The 13,639-nt window shown below is 36.9% G+C and overlaps 1 protein-coding gene across 5 annotated transcripts in view; it reads right to left on the reverse strand.

The window, feature by feature from the left end:
* The window catches only part of GABPA (GA binding protein transcription factor subunit alpha), a 66,773-nt gene that overhangs the window by 43,557 nt on the left and 9,577 nt on the right, over positions 1 to 13,639 (reverse strand). For all 5 annotated transcript variants that reach the window (XM_027875489.1, XM_027875492.1, XM_027875490.1 and 2 more), the window contains one exon: positions 5,445 to 5,589. In XM_027875489.1, the coding sequence (XP_027731290.1) occupies positions 5,445 to 5,589 (145 nt within the window). The remainder of the gene's footprint in view (positions 1 to 5,444; positions 5,590 to 13,639) is intronic.

Below are 13,639 nucleotides of genomic sequence, written 5' to 3' on the forward strand. Positions count from 1 at the left end.
CGAGCTTCTAGAAGTTTGGATCTTCATCCTCCATCACTGAAATTTCCAAGTTTGATAACAGTGTGTCTAGATCATTAAAAAGACTGTATTTTCTTTTCTAAAAGGTTAAGTAAAAGAATTAAGTAGGGACACGATCCTTTTAGAGATGGCCTCTAAAAGTACTCCTAAGTTATATGAACTGAGGAAGAATGAAATAAATAGAACTAGAGGCAGCTAGGTGGCACAGTGGATAGAGCTCTGACCTTGGAGTCAGGAGGACCTGAATTCAAATCCAGCCTCAAGACACTCGATACTTACTAACCCTGGGCAAGTCACTTAACCCTGACTGTCTCACCAAAAAGCATAAAAACAAACAAAACACCAAAAATAAATAAATAAATGAATGAATGAATGAATGAATAAATAAATAAATGAATAGAGGAGGAAAAAAATATGCACATTGACTACAACACAAATGTAAAGAACAACAATAAAAAGAAACTGAACACTGTAAGCATAATAACCTGGAAAAGATGTTAGAAAATGCACCTCTCTTTTTTCACTGCAGAGGTGGGTAGACAATGGTGTGGAATATTTCATGCACAATCACATAAGGTTAATATGAGTTTGGTTGAACTGTCTTCTTCTTTTTAAATCTTTTTATAAAGGATAGCTCTTGGTAGGATAGTGAAAGACCTATTTTCATAAATTAATGTGATGTAAAAACAAGAGATATCAATTAAAAGTTTTAAAAAAGAAAAGACATGCTCAACTTTGTGAGACAGGTAACTTTGAGATGAAGCCTGATTCCCTTGATTATCACCACATTCCAGCTCTTTTGTCATTTCATGTCCTGGATTAGAAATAGAAGTTAGAAATATCCTGGATTACAGTTAGATTTTATATTTTTCATGTGATGTTTCTATCCTGGATGTTTGAATCTTTGTTCTCCATCACTGAAATTTCCAACTTTGACAATAGTATGTCTGGATTAATTTAGGATTTTGTTTATGAATGTAGGATTCAATTCCGCTGCTCTCCTGTGGAGTCTTGTCAATCAGAATTCTGGACCTCACTGGCAATAACTCAAAGATGTATTTCTGCATGACTTCCTGAAATATGGCATGGTATGGTGTTATAAGAGCATGACTGGAAGCCAGAGAGCCTGAATTTGAATCCTGGCTCTAAATAAGTCTTATCTCAAAGACTCAGGTTCCTCATTTTAAATACAGAAAATTGGATTAGATTAATGGTTCTCAAAGTGAGGCCTAGGAATACCTGGGGGGTTCCTAAAAACCTTTGAGGGGAGTGTGAGATAAAAACTATTGGTTCACAATTATAGTAATATATTATTGTCTTTGTCACACTCATTCTCTCACAAAGGTACAGTGGAATTTTCTTTCTTTTTTGGGGGGGTTAGGCAATTGGGGTTAAGTGACTTGCCTAGGGTCACACAGCTAGTAAGTGTCAAATGTGTGGTCTGAGGCCAGATTTGAACTCAGGTCCTCCTGACTTCAGGGCTGGTGCTCTATCTACTGCGCCACCTAGCTGCCCCTTACAGTGGGATTTTCCAGAGGCTACATGAGCAATTGCAAACATGAATACTAATAATTTCATCTGCAAAATTATACTTACAAATGGACTAATCTACAGGCATTGCTGGTCTTGGTGATTTGCTTGTATTCATCCGGTCTCAGCACTAATTAATCACAGAAGACCTTCTTTTATATAAATACTTGGCAGCAAACAAAAGGTGGTGGAAAGAGTGGAAGGAATAAGGGGGATATTTAAGGTGCTGAATAACTTTTCTGAATCTCATGGTTTATCTTGAATAACTATGTTGACTTTTATTTGTACTGATGGTAGAAAAACAGTGGTGGGTAAAACTGCTAGCACCTTCGCATAAATGAAGACAGGAGTACCAACCTATACTAGAAATCACTGTATTATTCACTACCATGAACTTGCAATTAGTCAGTTTCACTTAAGAATGTCCCAGATGAAGCAATAAAAATTGTTAATTTTATTAAATGTTAACTCCTGAGCACGTCTTTTTAATATTTTGTGTGACGAAATGGGAAGTACACATAAAATACTTATAGCTGCATACCTAAAACAATGGATGTCTTGAGGAAAAGCACTTGTGTGACCATTTGAGTTGAGAGTTGAACTAGTCGCCCTTTTTCACCATTTTTACTTGAAAAAAAATGACAACCTACAGTTATTCAGACTTGGCTATCTGGAAGACATTTTCTCAAAAATGAACAAAGTGAGCTTTTTATTGCAAGGAAAACAACTGACAGTGTTTGTTGCCAATGACAAAATTAGATCCTGTAAGCAAAAATCAGAATTTTGGAGAATATTTATGTACCATCATGAGCTTGACAGCTTTTTCATATTTAAAGATGTTTCTGATGGGACAGATGATATTATTCAATAAGATTTTTTTGATATTATATTATAAAATGTGACAACATTTGAAAGATTTAGATAACTCACCAAACCACTATTTTCCAAATAACTAATGTGTAAGGTTACAAAATTATGAATGCGTAAAAGATATATTCAAAATGCATGACAGACCAATAAATAATACAAAAAGTTTACTGATGTGGTTTTAGATTCCACATTGCAACTAACCTTAAAAAATTACCACTTGTTGAGTTCTGGTATAGTATCAAAGAAAAATATCCAAAATTATCAGAAAGAGCTATTAAAATATTCCTCACTATTCCAGCTACTTATCTGTGTGAGGCTGGATTTTCTTCACATACTTCAAACAAAACAACTTATCAAAACAGACTGTAGGCAGAAATAATTTCTATCATGGTAAATATTGATAGATAATAAACAAAAGCTCCTGAGGGTCCTGAATAATTATTAAAAGTGTAAAGAGAGGGAGGAAAAAATCAAGCAAAAAGCTCACAGTAGAGAACAAAAGAAAACATAGAAGGAAGCAAACAAATGCTAAGTAGCTTTGAAAACAATGTGTTGTATTTATTATATAGGTTTTCTTGAAATGGAAATTTATTATTCTATACTGAATCCTCTCCTGTGTTCTGCTGTGGACATGGACTCTTTTTTCTTTTCTTGTTCTGTATTTGTTTAAAATGAACAAAAAATTTACCCAAAAAAAAAAAAATGTAAAGACAACCAGAGACCCAAAAGTGTGAAAATCGCTGGATGAGATAATCTCTAGGGTCCCCTCCAGCTCAAAATCTATGGTTCTTCCCCTCTTCATTCATTTTTTTTCTTAACAGAACAATAAATTTAAGAGTCTCTCAGTTCTATCTACTTCTGTTACCCTTCAAAGAGTTTTCAAATTTTCTTCCAGTTGTTTTGATTTCTGATTTCCTTTTCTTGTTCTGCCACTTTAGTCTTTCAACCAGAACAAATCTATTCCCAATCCACCAATTTTATTAAGATTCTCTTACAATTATGCAAAGATATTCAGTTTCATTCTTCTTCTGTGGTCACTCTTTCAATGATTGAAATTTTCTGTTTACACATACCAGATCCTCCTTTATTTCTTTTTTCTTTTTCTTTTTTTTAATTGGGCCAGCTACTCAATTTAGGATTAGAGAGTTGCTTTGGGCACTGAGAAGTTAAGTGACTTGCCCAGGATTGTTGAGGAAGTATAGTAAGGGTCAAAATTCTAATCCAAATCTTCTGGACTACAAGGTCAGCTCTCTATCCGCTAGTCCATACTGCTTCTAACATTGATTCCTGGTCTTAAGAGTCAGGAAAGTCTGAGTCCAAATTCTGTTGTAGACGCTTATTTGTTATGTGACCTTGGGCAAGTCACTTATATCCTCTTAGTCTCAGTTTCCTCAACTGTAACATAGGAATAATAATAAGGATCAAAAAAGATATTTGTAAAGTGCTCTGTAAACCTTACAATGCTATAAATGCTAGTTATTACCATCATCATTATTATTTTTTGAGTTTATTACACAGACTGAAATTGCTTCTGATAGACCCAGTTCCATTTCTGATGCTATTCCCCTTCCCTTCTCCACATCCTCTCAAACCCCATTCTTATTCTGTCTTGGGTTTCTACCCAGTTATCTTCTCCTGTGTACCTTGTACTCTTCATATTTATCTTCATGTTGGAGATATTTTTTTGTTCCCCATCTCCTCTGTTCATATTTTTTGTTTTCTGTAAGGCAATTTTTATTAAAGCATTTTGTTTTTCTTTTTTCCTTTTGCTTCAATTGGCATATTTGGTGCTGTTTTTGAGGTGATAAAGGTGAAATGAGATTTCTCATAACATCTTACTCTACTCTCCTGCTGTAAGTCTCCCCAATTTAATCAGTAACTTCTGAAGTAGCCTCATTAAAAACCAAACCAAACCAAACCAAACCTCAAGGTTCTTTATTTTAGTCTTTCTACATAATGCTGAATTAAGGGATTTTGAAAGCATACTAGAACAACCTGTACACCAAGGCAAACTTTTCCATAAAAGATAAACTCCAAAATAATTCAAGAAACTATGTGATAGAGTGAGACCTAGTCTAAGAATGATAGTGGGGCAGCTAGGTGGCACAGTGGATAACACACCAGCCCTGGAGTTAGGAAGACCTGAGTTCAAATCTGTCTTCAGACACTTGACACTTAACTAGTTGGGTGACCCTGGGCAAGTTACTTAACTCCACTGCCTAGTCAAAAAAAAAAATAATAATAATTAAAAAAAAAAAGATAGTGATAAATTCTAGCTACCATGCTTGAAGGTCCTTAAGAAAAATTATTCAGCTAACTTTAATCCTATATAGGCTGTTGCTTAAAAAGGACACAAATACTTTCCTTACTCAAAATGATATGATTATAAAAGAATATCAAAGATAATTTGATATAGTTCTACTACAGGTGAAATCCTATTAAAAGAAATTGCTAATCATGAGGAAACTGGGGCACTGAGAGATTAAATGACTTGCCCATAGGGCAGTGCCTAGATTAGATTCAGGTCTTAATCCAATACACTTAGATGAAAAAAAAAAAGATTTTTGTATTATGAACTTGATAGTTATATTTCCACAAGCAAAGAAAAGAGAATTGCTTATAAAACTGTGAACCTAATACATACAGCATTTTTCAAAAGTAAACATTAAATTAATATGGTAATATCAATGCCATCTTTATCTGTGTCCCTTTCTAAACTTCATTTTGTTCTCGTATTTTTTTCAGCGTGCCTTTCAGTTAAGTTATATGGTCTCTCTACACTTTGAAAAACATAGATTGGTGGGAAATAGAAGTCATTTGTTAGGGAAAGATTTTCAATGTAATATTAGCTGCTAATATCTTTAACAATTAGATCTGTATTTACTAAATAATTCAATCATATCAGAGGAAAAAAATAACTAAAAAGACCGTATTTTCTTCATCACAAATAAAGAAGAAACTAAATTCAGGTATTCCAGGTAAAACTGAATTGGTGACGAATATAACTCCACACTTTTTTACTTTACCTGAATATCTTGCAGGCAAATTTCATGTGCATCCAATGAACACTGAAGTCTTGGTTCCAGTAGTTTCTTAAGATTCCCTATTGGTTCATTGATGTCTATGGCCTGACTCACACATTCTGCAGGAGTGTAGGTCTGCTCTACAATGCTAAATATCAAAGGATACAAAGGTTAACAGTTGAATTCCTTGTTGAGAAAATAACTTTAAAGAAATATTAACTTACCAATATAACTCAGCAACGTCTTAAGACATATTTTAAAATATTCCCAAATTATCAGTAAGTATCTGTGCCCACCTCCCTCTTGATATATATGTAATGGGAATATTACATTTAGATAATAAAGCATCCTGTTTTTAAATTACTTGAGTTTTTTTGTAGAGAAAGATTAACTCCTTTCCCAAAATCTGAATGTAGACCATTGCAATACAAATGCATCTAAGTAACATAAACTGTATCAACTTTCAATAGACATACAAGCCCAAATACTGTCACTAAAAACCTGTATGATCATCAATTTACTAAATAGATTACTTCATCAATAAGAACATGAAATTCTAGAAAAATGAACATAATAAATATATTTGACAAAGTCAAAGAACGGAGAACTCTGGTAAAGTACTCTATTTACAACACACAGGTTACCAGTAACTCCTTTTCACTCATATAGCTACTACTTTCATTTAGGCATTCTCATTAATAAGAAAGTCTGCTAATTGATCTTCTTGCCTTCAATTTCTCCCCTCTCCAAAACCCTTCACAGATATGTGAAACTGTAAGTCTTACTATACCTTCTCTGACAGAAAACTTTTAGTGACAACTCTTTAACATATATGCCTTTAGGCTATCAAAGTCCTCAACAATTTGCCATCAAACTCTGAAACCTTTCCTTATTTCTAATTACATACCTTCCCACCCTCTCCGTTCCAGGCAAACTTCATTACTATTTCCCCAATCCTATTATATACTATGGTCTGTATATGGGCCTCAATTTCTTCCTTTATAAAATAAAGAGATCAGGAGATTACCAAGGTCCAAGGTCCCTCCTAACTCTAAATCTATTATCTATCAACAAATACTACTGAAAAGTTAAATACAGCAAAATACAAGAGATATCACAAGGAAAATAAATGCCTGTTGAAATTAAATTAACTCAAGTTCTAGCACAGGCACTCACCTCCCCATGAAGCCTCCCTTTCACAGCCCATGAAGCCTCCCTTTCACAGCCCCACAGCTTAAAATGATTTTTCTTCAAATGTTCTTGGGAGTACTTTGTCTGGATTTCTCCTGTTCCAGTTTCACATTCCATCTTCTATAATATTTGTGTATACAACATACATACCTATTTATATCCCTTTGAGACATAACTATCATCTTCAATCTTTGTATCAATAGTACCTGGCACTATTCCTTTTAAACATCTGTGCTTAATAAATGCTAGCTAACTATTTAATCAATGTTTGCTTACTTGAAACGGATTTCAAATCATAATACAAAAAACTCAATAAAAGAATGCAAAGTACAAGTTATTTCAGAAAGTACTTTAAAATCTTCATTATAATCACAATTAACATTAACTATAACTGTAGTTTAAGTTGGACAAAGTGCCAAAGTGGTTAGGTAAGTTTTTCTTCTAGATGGCTACATAAGGGGCAGCTAGGTGGCACAGTGGATAAAGCACTGGCTCTGAAGTCAGAAGGACCTCAGTTCAAATCCGGCCTCAGACCAAACACTTGACGCTTACTAGCTGTGTGACCCTAGGCAAGTCACTTAACCCCACTGCCTAAAAATAAATAAATGGCCTCTTCCCTACATCTTCCAAACTAAACACTGTGGTGCATTTGAAAACGTACAGGATGTGGCATCACTCAGTTAATCAATAAACATTTATTAAGCACCTCTTATGTGCCAGGTATTGTGCTAGGCACTGGGGAATACAAATAAGCTAGAGATATAAATACAAAAAGAAAAATGGTCCCCACCCTCCAGAAGCTTAAAATCCAATGGGAGAAGACAACCCACGAAAGGAAGCAGAAAAGGAAGAAGGTACTAGATCAAGGGTATGACAAAATCATCCCCTTTTCAGTTTCCTTTTGTGGGCTGTCTCAAGGATATGATGAGTTCAATCCAAAGGTGTACAGTGGTTGAAAATGAAGATATGGTTGGCGTGGGATCCCTCTACAACTTTCAGAGAAGTTCTTTGTATCACCCTCCAGTCCCCCAATCAAAGGAGAAAAGGGTACTGATGAGTTATAGATATCAAAGCTGATGCAAACTTGAAGGATGAGGAGTTTCTTGATGGTAAGGTTTCCTGGGGCCTTGATGGAGTCCAGTTCAAAAGGGTGCAGCTGGTGGGAAAAACCAGAGTAACTGGTTTTGAATTCAGAGGATTATTGCCCATTTCCTCATCTGTAACATGAGGGGATTGGACTAGATGACTTCTAAAGTACCTTCTAGCTCTAAAGCAATGATCTATTAACACATAGTATTGAAAAGTTTAATAAAGATACAAACACGTATCTATTAGTGATATCACAAGGTAAATGTCAAATGATGATTCAGACAGTAAATAACACTGAATTCCAAAAATATTATTTGCTGTGAAAAGAGTCACATGCTACTGAATGGAGCAAGAAGAAATCATAAAAGCCAGGCCAAAAGAGTCCAATACACATTTATGTTACTTAAACTCAACTGGGCCCTCCCTGCAGGAGACATTCTCCCTAACTGATTCGCTATCCTACTCTCTATCCACAGTGGTTGTTTCAAAACGTATTATCTTTCTCTCTGTGCTCCCCACACCCCAATCCTTTCAGCTAGGAACTTTGACTCATACTACACCCCTCCCCCCATACCATTTGCCAATAGCTCCACCTTCTCATCCTGTCACTCAAAATCTTTCTTCATTATATCTTTTCCTACACTTATGTTCTTGTAAAGAGTTGACCTAAGGGCTTGTTAAGGCCAGTTTCTTGATCCCATCCTCCCATTTTCTCCAATAGATTGCCCCTATCATTCCCACTCTTTCTCTAAGCTTCCATCTCTATCTACTGATTGCTTCCCTGCTGCCATGCCTCATCTCATTTGATCCAAAGTCCCTCTATCATCCTGTCTCCTTCCCTTCCTGGCTAACCTCCTTAAGAAAACCATCTATGCCAGTCATCTCCATTTCTCCTCTCAGTCACTCCTCAACCCTTTGCAATCTGGCTTCCAACCTCGTCATTCAACTGAAACTGTTCTCTCTAATGTTACTAATGATCTCTAAATTGCCACATCTAAGTGTCTCTTCTTAATCCTAATTGCTACCCCAACCCTGCCCTCTCTGTAGCCTGATACTGTTAAGACCTTCTCCACCTGGACACTCTTTTCCTCTCTGGGTTCTCGTGACACTGATTTCTCCCGGTTCTCTTACCTATCCAACACTTCCTTCTCAGTCTCCTTTGTTGATTCTTCATACATATTGTTCTCACTAATTGCAGGTATTCCCCAAGGTTCTGTCCTGGGACCTCTTTTCTGTTTGCTCCATACTGCCTCATGCGATCCAATCGTCAATCTCTACATGATTTCCAGGTGTACATACTGTTATTTGTCCTTCGTTTTCAAAGAGGACCAATGACATCACAGGGCGATGTTCTGACTCATGCATGAATTGGATTTAAGTGAGGCAAAGCTGCATAAGTCATCAGCCTCACTCTTTTTTCCAGAGTCATCAAAGTCCAATGGCAGCACAAAAGTCAAGACAACTGGCAATGGCCCAGGATGCAGTGCATAACCTTGGCATATTCAATGCCTGACCAAGTTCTCCACAATACCTGCTTCAGTTACCTTCATGGCCCTTGAAACAAATTGTTCTTACTCACTTCGGAAGTCTTCACATGCTTGGGGTAGACATCCTCCTAATTCACTGACAGGTTTAAGGCCTCTGGGTTACCTTTAACCTGGTTTAGTCTGTTGCCTGACCTCAAGTTTAACATCCTCCAGTGCCTCTTGTGTCTTTGTCCCATGCAATGTCCCATAGATATCTGAAACTCAACATATCTAACGTGGAACTCAATACCCTGCCCCCCCCCCCAATCTCCAAACCTCCTCCTTTCTGAACTACCTTATTACTACTGAAAACACCATCCTCCCAATAGCTTAGGCTCGAGACCTCAGTTTGATTCTCGACTCCTCACTCTCACTTACTCCTCATATCCAATTTATTGTCAAATCTTGTCTTGCTACCTTTACAATATCTCTCATATATGTCCCCTTCTCTTCACTCATACATCTACCACCTTTTTTAGGCTCTCATTAACTCTCACCTAGACTAGAATAGTTTTCTAACTGGGCTCAAGTCTCTCCTCACTCCAATCCACCCATCATTCAACTGTTAAGGTCATTTTTTGAAAGCATAGGTCTATGTTTCCATTCTGTTCAATGAATGCCAGTGACTCCTATTTCTTCCAGGATCCAATATAAACTTCTTTACTTGGCATTTAAAGCTCTTCTAACCTGACCCTTTCTTTTCTTTCCAGTCTTCCTACATTTTACTCCTTTCTATGCCCCCTACAATTTGGCTACACAGCCTATATGCAATTTCTGGAACACAACATTCCATCTCTCATTTCTTCGCTTTTGAGCTAGCTGTATACCATACCTGTAAGGCTCTGCCCCCTCACCTTCATCCCTTGGTTCTAATTTTCTTTAAGACTCAGCTTAATTGCTACTTTCTCTAAGGTTTTCCTGTTCTCTCCAGCTGCTAATGCCTTCCCCTCTCAGAATGCCTTCCATCTATTCTGTAAATATCTTGTATTTATCTAGTTATTTACACATTGTCTCTTCCATTAGAATATGAGGCCCATGAGGTCAAAGACTGTTTTTGTCTTTTTCTCTATCCTCAGAGCTTAACACCATGCCTGCAACATAGTAAACACTTAATAAAAGCTTGTTAAATGATTAAAAGATCATTGGAAGACTTCACTTTTAGTATTCAGTATTACTATATCCCTGAGGATGTTGCTGAGAACCGTACTCTCACAGCAGGGTAGGGCCCAGGAAGGTGCTAAGCCTGGACCTACTGGTGCCAAGATCCTTTATGAAGGCAATATTCCCAGTGGGCTGCTTTCCTTGCAACTGTTAGCTCTGGTCCTTGTGAAGATTTGGACACTCAACTGCTCCAATGCTTCATTTTCAGATGGTTTCATTTATTGTGGGCTTATATCCTTTGCTGTTCCTCTGCTGTATTCTTTGCTGTTAATTCTGTCTCTGGTGACTCTTGGAAACATGGGTTGTTTGGACAGTCTTGAGTGGATTATCAGTATGGACTTCATTGAGTGGTTGGGAGCCTGAAGGTTCAATGACTAGACTATCAAGGAGGGCTTTTGGAAGAACTTTGCTGATGGGTGTATTCTGGCAGATCCATTAGCATTAGTCATTGACTACGTATTTCCTTGGCTGGATGGAATAATGCTGTGAACAAACTATTTCCTTATGACCACCTCTCTATCATTTTCTTTGATCAAGGCACCCACCTTTTCTTTACCAAGCTGTTCCCTTCAAACTCATGTTTACCTGTCTCCCAGGAAAGTTGAGACAAATCATTTCTCTGAGAACCAAGAGATGGCCTTCAGGGCCATCTGAAAGAAAGCCAAGAGATGGCTTTCAGCCCCCCATAAGCCAACAGGGGGGCTTAACATTGAAAGGAAGGATAGTAGACTGACCACTCGGGAGAGGTGTTACCCAATTTTTTTTGCCTAGTTAAGGGCTGGGCAACAAGACCCTCAAGAAATTTCAGAATCATTATATACTGAGCTGACAAAGGCAAATTCAATGGGTAAATATCTTAAGAGAGGTAAGCACTTAATAAATGTTTGTTGACTGATAGCCAGGAGACCAGTAGAAGAGTGAGAAAAGAGACAGCATCTCAGGCCACATGATAAGTTGAAACAAGAGAATTAGACATCCTTAGCTTCTGCTTTCAGATTTTATATTTTGGAGATGTTTGAGTGCAGACATATCTTGAGTCCTGATAGCCAGTTTTTTGTTTCCGGCTGCTGTCATCCTGGGGCCATCTTTGAATGGTCTCCAGTTCTATTGTGACTTTGTCATGTTTATGATTTGGTAACACCACAGCCGTTCTGACTTTGAAGGGTGTCTATATTTTTTGGCTTTGATAGCTTCTTTTCCTTTGCTGAGAGTGTACCTTATGCACTCCTCCCCTTGGGTGTTTTGTCTGCAAGCACTTAGAACCCAAGTGTATATTATTTACTCCTAGGTATGAAATATAGTCTTGGTCCTGGTATGAACACAAAAATGAGACTAATAGCAACTGGGTAGGATATCTCAGGTGTTATTTATTTTGCTTAGGCTCTGGTCCCCCAAGTGGCTGATTAAGCTACAAGGCATTAATGATTTTTAACTTTTTTTTTTTTTTGATTAGGCAATGGGATTAAGCCCAGGATCACACAGCTATTAAGTGTTATGTGTCTGAGGCCACATTTGAACTCAGGTCCTCCTGAATCCAGGGCAAGTACTCTATCCACTGCGCCACCAAGCTGCCCCCAAGGCATTAATGATTTTTAGCATATTTGTAGCCATCTGTCATGGACAACTAGAATGGAAATAAGTCTTCTTGGAATTAACATTTATATCAAATGTTCTCAGAAATGTTCTTAGTTGCTAATTCCTCCCCCTCTCAGACTGTCTTTCATTTATTCTGTAAATATCCTATACCCACCTAGTTATTTACAGGTTCCTCCTCCATTAGAATGTGAGGCCCATGAGGTCAGGGACTAGTTTCACTTTACTTTATCTGCAGAGCTTGTCTATCACATAGTAAGTACTTAATAAAAGCTTGCTGACTGACTGAAAGATCATTGGAAGACCCCTGATTTGCTCAAACCAGCCTTCACTATTTATATGTAGTACTACATGGCTGGGAATGTTGCTGAAATTTGTACCTTAGAAGGAGTAGGAGCAGGAGCTTCTCAGAATGATCAAGCTGCTTATGTCCATGACCCAAGTATGTTCCATTCAGAAAGGATAGGAAGAATTGCACCTGTGTTTAGTCTTATTGTTTGCTTATATTCAGTAAAAAGCTTTTTTAATGTAATATTTTTCTCCCAATTACATGTAAAAACAATTTTTAACATTCATTTTTTGGAACTTTGAGTTTCAAATTCTCTCACTCCCTCTCCTCCCTCCTCAGTAAGAAGTAAAAAGTTGTTTGGTTTTTTTAAAAATTATCTGCTGCATGATTCAATCTTTCCAGATTGTAAATTTAGGGGCCAATCTGTCCCTGGTAGCTACTCTGGACCAGAAATTTTCAGAACCAAAAAAGCCCTTAGAAATCATCTAGTCTGATGGTTATTAAACTCAAATAGAAACAGGAACCAATAAACCATACAAAAAGATGCCTGCAGGACAAATATGGCTTATATTTTACAATTCAATATTATCTATGTTTTATTGTATTTTTGCTTTTTTTGTTAAATATTTCCCAATTACATTTTCATCTGGTTTAGGCCACACTAGGGAGTGTTATGGGTTGCAAGCAGTCCATAGGCTACATTTTGATACCTCTGATTTGGTCTAGCCCCTTGATTGCATAAGAAGAAACTAAGGTCCAAAAGTCGATCAAGGTTAAACAGCAGGGCAGTGACAAGTGGAACTGAGAATCTAGGTTTCTGTTTTTGGTAAACTGTGATGTAGAATCTTAATATGCTGTTTTAATCTTAATCCAGAGCTTGAAATTCTGTTGTGCATCTATGTATGAGCCCCCAAATTTAGGAGCAAGAAAAATAAGTCACATTATACCAATGGGGTATAAGAAAGAAGATGATGACAAAAGTTTAAAATTGAATGACTGCATGTTCACATTTACATCAAATACTAACTGTTTAGAAATATGCAATCTAGTTTTTGTCATTTGATAAGCCCTATCTTCAGTTATATAGTGAACAAAAAAGCCTAGAAGCAGCTACCTACTCAGCAGACTTGCCAGATTTTATAAATACATTCTGAAAGCAGATCTGTTAAAAATTTTCTGAATAAAGTAGTCAGTTTTGAGAAAAGGCCCCACATAAATAAACTGGGGGCAGAAGAGAGTATAACTAATACAACTAGTAATTCTCAACCACTAAGATGTTAGATTCTTATTCATGTTTCTGCTTCTTTAGTTTCTGGTCATTTTTTCCCCTCCTTCACAAAGGACTTCAT

Source organism: Vombatus ursinus, unplaced genomic scaffold (genome assembly GCF_900497805.2).
Source record: "Vombatus ursinus unplaced genomic scaffold, bare-nosed wombat genome assembly UNPS02014809.1, whole genome shotgun sequence".
Classification (NCBI taxonomy): Eukaryota; Metazoa; Chordata; class Mammalia; order Diprotodontia; family Vombatidae; genus Vombatus; species Vombatus ursinus.